Source organism: Genypterus blacodes, unplaced genomic scaffold (genome assembly GCF_046128005.1).
Source record: "Genypterus blacodes isolate CSIRO-AG114 ecotype Tasmania unplaced genomic scaffold, CSIRO-AGI_Gbla_v1 ptg000025l_1, whole genome shotgun sequence".
NCBI lineage: Eukaryota > Metazoa > Chordata > Actinopteri > Ophidiiformes > Ophidiidae > Genypterus > Genypterus blacodes.
In genome coordinates, this window is record NW_027466838.1 from 1 (window position 1) to 12,913 (window position 12,913).

Genomic DNA, 12,913 nt, shown 5'->3' on the forward strand with positions numbered 1-12,913 from the left:
TCTGAGGAAACGAGGATGGCAGCAGTTCCAACGCCACCACTGATCTAATGAAACAAGCCTGCAGTGCTTTGGAGAGATAAGAGACAGAGAGCGTGAGGGTGGTAATGGAGGAAGAGCGGAGGGAGCAGGAGAGAGAGAGAGGACAGGTGTTGATGCGATGCTGCATGTGTGCTGGGGAACATTTTGTCACTATAGTAGTATACCTCTGCCAAGGCAGAACAAACCTGACACGTGTGTTTTGTTACAGCAATATGAAGGCAAGAAATATGGAAAGAAATAACAAACGTTCTGCATTCACATCCGCACCATGATGTGATGGGACCTTTCCTGGTTCATGACCCACTTTCCGAAAAAGTTTTGTCAAAATCAGTTCATAAACTTTTTTTTTATTCATCCCGCTAACAAACAAAGAACAGATGCGAGTGAAAACCTCTTTGGCGGAGGCACTGAGAGAATTCATAAATTCCTAAGGAGAGGCATGAAAGCTTGGATGTGAAAGAGAATAAAGCCCAAGGAAGAGGGTGATGTGATTGGACAATTCCTCTTTCAAAGCGGCCATGAAATCAAACCCAAATCAAAATCAAATGACCTCAATACGCTTTTATTCCGTTCTAATATTTGCATTTCAGATCCTCACCTTGGCCTGAGGAGGTGTGGGGCTGTGGGATTTGGCAGAAGGTGCCTCCTTTGGTTCCTTGTCCCTCTGGTTGCAGTCCAGCTGGACCTGGTTCTCACACTCCAGGTGACAGGTGTAGCTGCAGTCTGACGGAAACACAAACACACCAGTCAGAGAAAAACAGCGCAATACAATAGCACAATACGATGATGCAACACTGAATTTACTATTCTGCTTTCATTAGTCATCCATGTGCACGTGTGTGTTGGAAATTAATGAAATGCAGTCGATAGCGATTGTGATTTAATTTACTGTAGTAATCCGTGCAATCACACAAGCAGCTTTAAGATAGGGAAATGGCTCCATCTAGTGGCTAATGTTAGAGACACAATTAGGGCGTTTGACTTGCAGCAACTGTTAACATTTAAAATGAAAGTGAGAGTTAATGATGATTTATAGTTTGTAGTTTTAAGTTAACTTCTTCTTAATACTGTAATAATATATAAATCAAGTCCATTAAAGTCTGCTTTATCTACTTAGTTACTGCTTAGTCTACAACCTTTGTCCATGAGATGAACACAATGTATTAGTTTGCTTATTTGCAAATATAATAGTCATCAAATGAGCTGGATCCAATCACTCAGAGCAGATGCAGGCAGTGTACACATGGCAAAAGAGAGCAGGAACTTCAGAGGACCAACACTGAAATGCTGTACTGTAACAATGGAGGGCCACACGCCACTTATAGGCTCAAGGCCTTCAAACTGTACCAGCACTGCAGCGGTGGCATGGGCAACTCCCATCTACTGTTCAGGCAAGTAGAGAAAAGATTTAGGTACTTCCCCCCCCTAACCTCCTTAGAATAGTCTTCTTTTGTTGTTTAATGCGTTTGGCTGCGGCCACATATGGCAGCCTTGGTTTGTGTCAGCCGTGCAGACTTAATTGTGGCCTAGGGTCTGATGTCACTTCTCTTTTCTTGGTCAGATGGTCCATTACAAGAGAGAGGGAAGAGATTTTTCCAAAGAAGTGACAGTTCAAAGAAACGGGGCGGAGCCGGATCCTTTTTGCGAGCCAAATCCAACCAAGCTTCTTACATAAATACTGCATGTTATACATATTCAAAGAGATGTAACAACATGAATGTATTTTCTTAAGGAAGGATCTGTTTCAATACAACATACAGTCTTCTGTGGTGCGTGGACCTCAGTGACTGCTGAATAAATAAGCCGGTCGACTGAAAGTAGCTGCTCTGTCTGCAACCTCTGCGGAAAGGGACGGGACAGCTCTTACACAGCATCAGCACTGTAACCAAGGCAACGGGTTCTTGATAAGCGGTGTTGAAAGAGGACCAGGCCTCGGGTGTGCGTAATGCTCAGTTGCAGAGCTTTGAAGGCAATACTTTGATAGGGTCACTGACGTGTGTTTGTTATGATCATTTCAAGTCTGTTCAGGTGAAATCAAGGTGAGATCAAGACAGAGGAGCAAGGGTAAGGAGGAGAAGCGTGACGCAAAAGCGATGGGGGCAGAGGGAGGGGCTGCCATGCCTGGCTGACAGCAGGGAACGTGTCTAGGAAAGAGAAAAGTTCACACAGAGGATACAGCGCTCTTGACCGTTTAGAGGTCACTGCAGCAAGAAAAAAAAAGAAGAGACAAAATGGGTGTGTGTGCTTGTATGAGACTGATAGCAGAGAGTGAGTAAAGGAAAAGAGAGCGCGAGGCTATGACAATCAATGATGAAAAGGAAACCCAAAGGAAAGGGAAGAGAGAAACTCCTTTCCTGTCCTGCTTTCCATCACTCACTCCATATTCAGTCTGTATTATGCACCGTGCCATCATCTCTACACTCGCTCAGCCCCACACTTCTCCTGCCGTTATTCCCCCGGGGTGCAATCGGTGTAGATGTTGGCGTTGCCTTTGGCCTTTCCGTTGAAAAATAATTTTTGAGGCCAGGAAATTTCGCTGGGAAGCACCGCAAGAAAAACAGCAGGTGGACACTTTCCTACACCCCACCTACGATGATATGATACACAGCTGTCAACGAGTGAAGGGTGATCTGGGATCTAGATTATTCCCACACTGATAACACTCCCTCGCTTTGTTTATCCTCTGCTACTCACACACACACACATGTAGTAAGAAAACCATATAGAGGCATGTTTGCATACAGGGATCGATGTGTATGCGGTCCTAATAAGCTCTTGGGATGTACTAGCACACGTATGCGAGTGTTAATGAAACTCTAGCGGCAATCCACTCACACATGAGGTTTCTCAAGGTCACACAGGCCGGCTGACACCCGCACATTCAGAAAGAAAAAGGAGGGGGGCGAATGAAAAGAGAAACAAGAGAGGACAGAGTCAACAGAATGGACAGTTTAGGTTAATAGAGGTGCGAATGCTGAAAACTGAAACCCCCTCAGGACTCCATGTTGGAGACTGCAGGGGTTTTTCCCTGTTCACTGCTGTGGAAAGTACAGCGTTAACTAACATGGTCAGATGAGGAAGTTGCTTGTATAACAACAACAGAAATAGAGATTCCCCTATATATTCTGGAATTTTAGGGGTAGTGTCATGAAGGTCTACTGACTGGTAAGTGGACAATGACTAACACACACACACACACACACACACACACACACACACACACACACACACACACACACACACACACACACACACACACACACACACACACACACACACACACACACACACACACACACACACACACACACACACACAGGGGAAAGAAGACAAGATGACTATAGTGAATTTGAACCCTAAACACTCATCAGCCATTGTGTCTGCAGACTGTTGTCTCAACAGAAGACGAGCTGTGGCGGTGCTGTGTGGCATCATGGCAGATCGCCGCGGTTACTCCTCCTCCTCAGTCTACCCTCCCCTTTCAAATCCCATCATTCCCGTCAGACTCCTTTTCAACTGACACCGAATCCAAACAGAGGAGGGAGATGCAGATACAGAGCAAAAACAAAACTATGAAAGTAAAGTGAAAGTGTCACAGGTGGAGATCTGCAATCGCCTGTGGTGTTCTTGGCGTCGGCCGCATCGACACCAACAACTCTGCTCTACAAAGACAGACACACTGATTGCGTTGGTGAGGGCTGCTTAGTGTAACTTATCCGTTTATCCTTTGTTCTTTCTCCCCATCCTCCCATCTCTGGTGAGAGCTCAAGGAGCCAGAAAATTGCTGTGTTTCTGCATCTTTTCCCGTAACCCGAGATGTTACTGTCTGTGGTGAAAACTGACTAAGTGCCTTGTGTTGCGTGTGTGTGCAAGAGAGCAGGAGACAGGAACGAGGCGACGGGGGGGGGATGTGGGTGGTTGTTTTCGCAAAGAGACAGTGGGCGTGGAGGGACAGAGGGACCGACGTGGGAGGCGGGAGGGGGATTGATATGGATTAGTAATGTCTCTCAGATAACAGGGGATGTCTGGCACTAGATAGAGACAGACACATGATGGGGAGACCCAGGGAGGGACATATGGTCGTTTCCCCTTGACTGGGTGAGGAGGGGCACGGACAGGAGGGAAGGGGTCGGGGGGTTTAAATCAGCATTAGGCAGTAAAAACCTGATGGAGAGGATATTAACACAGTCACTAATGAATATTATGGCTGCTCCTCGGGTCTTACAGAAGTATTAAGAGCGGCTTTGGGGTCTCTGGGGGCTTTAACTAGTCTGATCCCATCAGAGCTCATTTGGATGAGTTATCTGTGTCCCCCCCCAGCATGCGACTGACACAAACACACACACACGGCGCACAAAACTCCAAGAGGCGTCAGGATAAATGCACATCATAGTGGCCTACTAGACAATCAACAACTCTCCTCTGATCTAAATCCAATTCTGACCCAGTTAATCCAGACCAGTGGGTGTTTGCTTGAATCCTGCAGGAATAATTTCATATTTGGCACCGTCACACACACACACACACACACACACATTCCCTCCATCTGTCCGTCTGCAGATGTTCCCCAGCATTCATGAAGAAGACAAAGAAGAGTTGAGCTCCCATGTCTTCGGGAGAACATTGCAGAGACTTTTGAAAGCAATGCCAGCTGCTTAGCATCGTCCCATCTGATGGTAGATTTGAAATAGAAAATGACAGAAGCAGATGCAGTAGAAATCTGGCTTTGAGTTGCTAGTTGTGAGAGGATTGATTGTGTTTCCTTACGGGGAACAACGTCTAAAAATAGCTTTTCGGTGACTCCATTCATGAAGCTTTGGATGAGGCTGCAGCATGACATCACCCAGGTGGAGTGGTGAGCTTTTATGTTGAGTCAGGGTCTTAGGGATCAGGTTTATACACCAACATGCAAAACACACACACACACACTCACACACACACATACCATGAGAGCTGCAGTGACGCCCTTCTTTACTCAACTGTCAGTCGCTTCCTGTAAATCAATCAATAATCCTGCAGTATCAGAGGCTCCATGCCTCTTTTCACTCCGACCACACTTTGTGCTAATGTTACATTATGTATTCATCGTTCCAAAAACTGCATTATCCAGACTCTATTTGAAGAAAACATAGGAAAGATCAATGTCATGCAGCCTCCAGCAGCTCACTCTGGTGTCAGATTCCTGCTACAAATATGAAAGTCGATATGAAAATCCCCTTACACAGGATTTTTCCCTCCTACAGATTAAAAAATGTTTAGGTTTTCGGTGTGTGTGTGTGTGTGTGTGTGTGTGTGTGTGTGTGTGTGTGTGTGAGACGTGTGTCTGTACCAAGAATGAATCCCCAAAGATCCCGCTTCTCATATCTGACCTGTTTACTGAGTTTGCATATTTACAACCAATCTGCAAACTCATCCCACATTATTCACAAGTTATACACACAAACACACATATGCGCGCACACACACAGAAACAAGGGTAACAGGTTGGCCAACTGACAGAGGGGGGGTGGCAAGGGGGGGTAGAGACAAATGGAACTGAGCTTGAAAGCAATGAGGTTAACATAACAGACAAACAGGTTCAAACAACAAGGATAGAAATAAACTATGAAGGGCCCAATGCTGCTCAGATGGACACGAGACAAAAGCGTCCACACATCCCCTGTCCCTCTCTGTCCTTTGTGTTGCCCTCTCCCTTTCTGTCCTCCATACCTGAGGTGGTGAACAGTGATCCGCTCGACGTTGTCCGTCGGAGAATCCGCAGGCCTTCACTCCAGGAGCGAGACTTGGGCAGCCTCTTCAGCAGACGGCCCAGCCGCCGGGACACTTGTCCAAAGCAGGCGGCGCCGGCTGCCCTGTCCCCACCTTCCGCATCACCCCTCACCGCCTCCAGCCGCAGAGACACCTGGCTGAGCAATGTCCTGCCCACCCCCGCTGCTGCGACCGCCCCGGATCCAATGCCCGGTCCTACCACGTCACTCTCGGGGATCAGGGGTGCTATCTGTGCCATGGACGGGACATGGTGACTCCACCTGTCAGGCGCCGTCCCAGGTGCAAAACCCGCGCTGGCCCTCCTCTGGTGCCCCTGGCTGCCCCTGTCCCTCTGTGGACTGCCCCAACGCCAGCCGCCCCAGTGCCCCCCTCTGCCATCCCAGCGCAGCCACTCTGCCACCGGTGCCACACTCCGAATAAACAGCCCCTTCTCCGCTCGCTCTGCCACCCCTCCACCTGTCCTCTGAACTCGCTCCCTGATGTCTCACCTCTCACCTTGTCTCACTGCGTCTCTCCTCTGGTCAGCGTCGGACTGTTCCCGTCACACCTCACTGCGTAGACATACACGCTCAGACTGCTGGGGCTCTACCTGTCCCTCTCTCTCTCTCGTTCTGTTCTTATCACGGACTCCTCATCCTCTGTCCTGTCTCCCTCTCTGTGCTTCTCTGCTTTCTCTGTGTCTACTGCAGCACCCACACGCTCTGCAGTAACAAACAGCCAGCTTAAAGAGACAGACGCCCCAAACACAGACACACTCCTGACTTCTCTCTCGCTTTCGTTGCTGTGTTGCCTGCGTGGCTGACTAAAGATGTGGGTTAGCAGCTGAGGACACGGTGGGATGTCCATACATTAGGCAGAGACGTCACAGACCGTGCAGAGGCGTCTACCCAGCGTTGTCTCTTCCGGCTCCGTCCTCTCCTTCTGCTTCTTTGGTGTGAAACCGACAGCCCAGTGACAGGAATTGACTCAATCATCCGACTAAGACTCTGCAAAGGTGATATGTCTTCTTAGTGCGAAGGACATACATTACGTCTGTGTGTGTGTGTGTGTGTGTGGGTGGGTGGGGTGGGGGGGGGGGGGGTGGGGGGGGGTGGGGGGGGGGGGGGTACTGATGCACAGAGGATATTAATATACAGTGTTAAAGAGCTACTGGGAGTTCTCCTGCCCTACTTCCTTCTTTAAAGAGTTTGGAGACAGAGGACGTCCACGTTGGCTCAACACACACAGAGAAGCATAAGCGAAGGTCATTGATTTCATTCTGATGTCACCTCCTTACTCACCTACTGCAGTGATTGACGTCATCTACTTTTGTGCTTTGGTACAAACAAATCACTCTCAACCAGCACGTGTGTTTCAAAAGCATCTCTTCGTCGTATCCCTGACGACCTCTTCCTCTCTGCAGCCCTGGTATCACTATCCATCAAGGGTGAACTAAATATAGCTTGGTTAAAAATCTCCATAGTTCTGCCATACATTAAGAACAACAGTGACGCACTGTGTCCAGAATGCAAATGCAATTATTGACCCATCTTGTCAGTTTTCATGCAACCAGGCCTTCACCAAGGTCAGAGACTCTTGGCATGCATACTGTTTCTCAGAATATACTTGATTTGATGCCAGGGAAACACAAGATAGATTAACATCAATCAGTGCCCTTACATGCACTTGCTCCTCTGTTTTTCGAAATGCTTTGTAAACTGGAAATCCACTGGAAACCTGGTTAAGGCGCATAGATTTCTGCGGGAGTAACCCGGTTATCTGACCCTGTATAGTCTTCACTGGGTTTCTATTCAGATTTTTAATAGTATTCATGTCGGTACACTACAGAAAGGATCATTTACTTTAGATATAGATAAGAAAAAGGGTTTGTAACACAGCGAGTGGCAGCAGCAGCAGCGGCGACAACAAATCCTGACATTTTTGGAGCGATTCTAAATCTGATGAAAGATCCCAATACCCTAAAGCAAGCAACCCACAAAGCAAAAACACACACAAGGAGAAATCAGGTGTTTCTGTGACCAGATTACTCTCCTTAACCTAGTTGTGTGTGTGTGTGTGTAAACCTACTCAATGTGCTGCGTAAGAATGACCTAGACGACGTGCTCAATGGGTCTATTCAACATTCCAACACTGCAAAGTTCTCCAGACATTTGCAGAGTCTGTTTGTTTTCGAAATAAGACATATGAGCTTCAAAGGAATGTTTTGGCTGACGTCTAGTTAGAATTATATCCATCCCAGGTCTGCAGCAGCACAGCAACAGTGCTGTGCTCGGACAAGAAGGTTATGAGCCATTTAGCGCAACCTTCCCCCCTTTTTTTCCCTCCCTCCACGGTTGAATGGAGCTTTGAGAGGACCACTGTCAAACTGCTGAGAAGGTTCCTGAGACAAGGCTTGCACTGTGTGTGGACCAAGGAGGTAGAATAAGGAACATAGAGAGGGTTTTTAGAGGAAAAATATGATTCCCCAGAGAGCGCTCAGGAATGCCACAGAACATAAAGAATACACCCGGATGTAAGTGCGGAGGTTTGTGGCACATGTGCACAAAATGAAGTTTTCCTGGCAGCCATGTGTCAGTGTATGTATGTCTTCCTGTCTTTACCATGCAATGACCAGCAGATGACCCCAGAGCTGAACCCCTCTCAATGGACACAAGGCAAAGAGAACTGTCAAGACAACTGTTGTTTAACAAAGGACAGATATTATTAATTGTGCTGAACCAATTCTGATCTGATCTGTGTGCCGGTGACCTCATCTTATGTACAGTAAATAGTTGATGATCCCTAAACTAGACGTGTTGTCCAGTTGAGGGATGGCGTTTTAAAAGGGCAGATACCTGCACCGATCTCTAGGGTGTTCACCTTCTGTTACAGTGCCCAGATACACTCAGTGGGAACATACAGGATGACATGCAAAACCAATAACAAACCAAAGTACAAGGTGCGGATGGAAGGTTAAAAATTCACCGAACATGTCCATTTTGAACATCTATGGACTACACAGATACTGAAAGCACTGCTCTTTGGATAATGCTAGAGGATACACACACACACACACTGGCAGTGCAGTGGAGCCACAACCACAAAGCTTCCTGAAGGATTTTGCTAAATATCAATCTGACTGTTTCTACCAGGCTGTAATCCCAAACACTCCATCCCTGAGACATAATCCTGTGCAGGAAACTACGATTAAGGAGGCGGCTGCTTCCTCCCTCCCTCCCTCCCTACCTCTCTGTATCCCTCTCTGTCTCCCTCCCTCCTTGCCTGCCTTCCCTGGCCAATGACACAGCATCACAGAGCAAAATGGTGTAGAAACAGAGTGGTCAAAAACAGAATGGATGATGGATGATGGCTGCACAAATTTACCAAGTTTCGTTACAGGAGACAAATTCATTCATGAGTTGATTATGAAGAATGAGCCACGCCCACTCAACTTTGGCCGCCATTCATAGCAAATTGTGAGGAATATTGATATCAAAAAACAAAGATAAAGGTTTTGTCTGGCTTGGTTTAGACATTCTACATAACTGACCCAAACCTGTAGGATGGGGTCCAAAACAAAGTGCTTTGGAAAATAAATCAAAATGGCAGAAAATCCAGTTGGGCGTGGCCTATGTGGCCTATATGGATGGATTGAATTTGGATTCTATGGCTAAGGGTTCAACATTTATTGTTCAAACTGTGTGTGACTAAAGACAAAATTAAGTGGATTAATGGCAAAGCAGCACGCCAATTTTTATGTAAATCGATTAATAACTTTTCGAGTAATCGGCTTATAAACACATGGACAGGCAGACGACAAACAAACCAACACAGACGACAACAAAACCTCCACTCTTTAGTTAAAGTTAAAATTTCTCATATATGGTCATGTGCCTTCAGTCAATGTACAGCGCTTAGACATTGTGGGGGTCACCATGGAGACAGAGGAACAGTAAAGAATAAAACCAAAAAGCAAAGCACTGCACAAACAAAAAGGAAGCCAGTCGTAAAATGTCAGAAGACTACACAGCGACCGAGCGGTAACTACGGGGACAGATTCCTCTGGAGGGCAAGGCCACATCAAAAAAGTCCCACCAACCGCTGCAGTGTCCCAAGAGTACAAGCTGCACACTTGTTTCTATAGACTTATTACGCAACAATGCCAGCACGGGTAGGAAGGTAATTTCCTAAAGAAGTCAGGTTAAAGACAGACAGACAGACAGACAGACAGACAGACAGACAGACAGACAGACAGACAGACAGACAGACAGACAGACAGACAGACGGAGGGAGTGAGGGACACAAGGACACCAGTGATGGTTGTTTATGGTTGCAGGAGATCCGTCTCTCCCTCCCTGTCATTTGTTGGGTGTAGTTGAAAGAAGGTTATGGAGACATAGCATGCAAGTGTGTGTGTGTGTGTGTGTGTGTGTGTGTGTGTGTGTGTGTGTGTGTGTGTGTGTGTGTGTGTGTGTGTGTGTGCTGTTTCTATTTTGGCACTTTTGGTTGTGTTTCTCCCCACAAAAATACCCTGAAATGCCCAGATCCATGATTGCTCATCAAAATGTCTTAGTGACCCCTGCAAACTGCTCACCGCACTCATCTCTGATGTTTTCCAGATAAAAGGGATTGGAAAGGACAGTTTACATTACAGACCAGCTGCAGACGGACAGCATACATCTATAGAACCTCCACAAAAGCACAGTATATAATATAAATAACAGGCATGAAGTCTTTTGCACATAAAGAATCTATAACATAGTCTCCATTTGTGTTTCAGTGTGTCTATGTGGGGATAGTGCTCCAGTCATCTGAGCTCTCGCTCCACTGAGCTCTTGCTGATAGCACATTAAATCAGACAGCTCTGCAGTGCTGGTTCGACTCCCTCTTTTCCTCCATCGCTCACGCGTGTTGGCCCTCTTTCCTCCCCATTTCCCTTGTTTTAGCTCCTCGTCTCGCTTCATTCGTCTCAGCCTCCAACTCTCTTCAGCCTCTTTCCACTATTTTGTCATTCCCTTTTTTCCAAGCCCTTGTCATCCTTTCCCTCTCTGGTTCCATTTCCTCTCGTCTGTGTTGTTGTATTTTACTTGGTGCACTCCTTATCTGTCCCTTTCTCTTCTTACTTCTTGAGGCCTCCAATCAATTGCTTTATCGCCCGGCGCTCTGCAGCCGCAGCCTACCCGTGACAGAGTGCTGCTGACACACTGCTTACTCAGCAGCCGCATGCACCCACAGGCACACACATACACATGTGACGACACACACAGGACCTTCAGGCTGAGCTCAGTTCCTTTCCTGCTATAGGTGTGCCTGTGCGTAGTGTGCATCCATGTTTGACCAGGTCCAAATTCTCTGTTAGCCTTAGCAGTGCAGATAGGAGAATCACCATGTTAAAGCACAGATATATGTGTGCCCTGTGTTTCCAGTTACACAGACTAGAAGGCCTGTAAGTAAACTTCAAAAAGTCTTACATTTGTTTCTGGAACCCACCAGAACACCACTGAGAATTCCATTAACTTTTCCTGGCCATTTCTGTCTTCAATGTGATGAGAAAAGGTTGCAAATCACAAAGAAACTATGGGGTGCAATGCTGAGAGGGGGACATAATGGGGTTTCTATTGAAAGCTCTTGGCTGCATCTGGAGCTCAACTATTGGCAATGTCACATTCTCCTTCCATCTCTTACTGAAACACTCATACTATTAAGGGACCGTCTAACACCATATAGCATTTCAGAGTACATGCACCCTTTGTATCCAACAGAAACAAGATACAAACCTCTTAGTCTAAACACACTGTCCTCACCGAAATTATACTTAAGATTATATTACATGTGAAGGGATTTAAATGCTCATTCGTATGCGTGCCCTGGACATAAATGCAAATCCTCTAAAATTCTAAATGAAGCCTTTACTTACTTTGGCACTTGAGTGTCTGTGCAGTGATCTGCCGGCTACACACATCACACCAGTCTTGTGTAACGGGCCTGGGTGCGAACCGGTGTCCCTCGCCTCTCTCGGTCCTCACCCGAGGGTCCAGCCCCTGAGGGAATATGGACCAAGCCTCCCTACGAGGAGTCTCGGCGCGGGCCAGCCTCACGACTCCGGTCCTGCCTTGCGTCAGTCGCTCCAGCGGCAGACCACTGGTGTCTCCGGACGAGATGCTATGCTGTCCGGTATCGCTGCACCGGGAGTCCCGACTCCCGTGTGGCCGGTCCCTGTGCGGATGGGCTCGTTTGTGTCCATTAGCGACCGATGCGCTTGACATGACTTTCAGGTCCGACCTCTTGACCGCAGCCCCGCTCCGGCCACCTGTGTTACGGTTGGAGTGGCAGTCGAGGTTTCTGTTATGGTCACAGTTGATGCGCCCGGTTGGACTCTCTGGACTCCCGGCTGCGGCGCGCCTGACGCAGTCCTTGCCGCCCGCCTCGCGGTCCCCGTCCAAGCTACGTGGCGCGGCAGGAGCAAGCAGAGCTCCGCATCCCTCACAGGGCATCCTTCCTCCTCTCGTCGCCGTTTCTCCAGCGGATCCCATACTCATGGAATCCGTCACAAATTCTCCCGACGCTGCTCCGGTGCACTCCGCGACAGCCCCGGAGCTTCTGCCGTACATCAGTTTCTCCCGGGACGTTTTCCTCAGCAGGGTGATTTTCTTCCTCCGGTGAGGCAGCCTGGTCATCAGGAGCTGCGGCTCCGAGTCCAGACGATGCGGGCCCGGGTGTTGCCCCACCACACTCGCAGACGCCATTATCCTACCTCCCTCTAATGTGTGTGTATTCAGTTGTTTTGAGTGTGTGTTAGTGAGTGTTTCTACTCCGTGCCCTGAATGTAAACTCAACTCACGCCCGCAACAAACGTGTAGTAGTGACGTAAGGGAGGCGACAGTTTTAAATGCTGTGGGCGCGCTCCCTTTAAAGCGACAGGCGCGCGCGCAGTGGCAACAGCTGGCAGTTGATCATCGAAAAACTGTTTCTAGTTTCACTTTAGGTTGTTTTCATTTGACTACTTCTACAAAGAATATAGTCATCAAAACAAATATCCTAACTAATTCTAATGATTAAGTGAAAGAAATAATCGTATTGAGAGAACGCCAGCAGTATGCGTCACATATGGACTTACTGTATATTA

General features: G+C 47.5%; 1 protein-coding gene across 1 annotated transcript; it reads right to left on the bottom strand.

The window, feature by feature from the left end:
• Positions 1-637: 637 nt before the first annotated feature.
• LOC142992933 (uncharacterized) lies at positions 638-12,676 on the bottom strand (the record flags this gene model as incomplete). The annotated part of the gene is made up of 2 exons (XM_076143499.1): positions 11,705-12,676; positions 638-762 (listed from the first exon to the last, which is right to left on the bottom strand). Coding segments are annotated over exons 1-2 (954 nt in total), but the record flags the coding sequence as incomplete, so codon positions are not given.
• Positions 12,677-12,913: the final 237 nt, after the last annotated feature.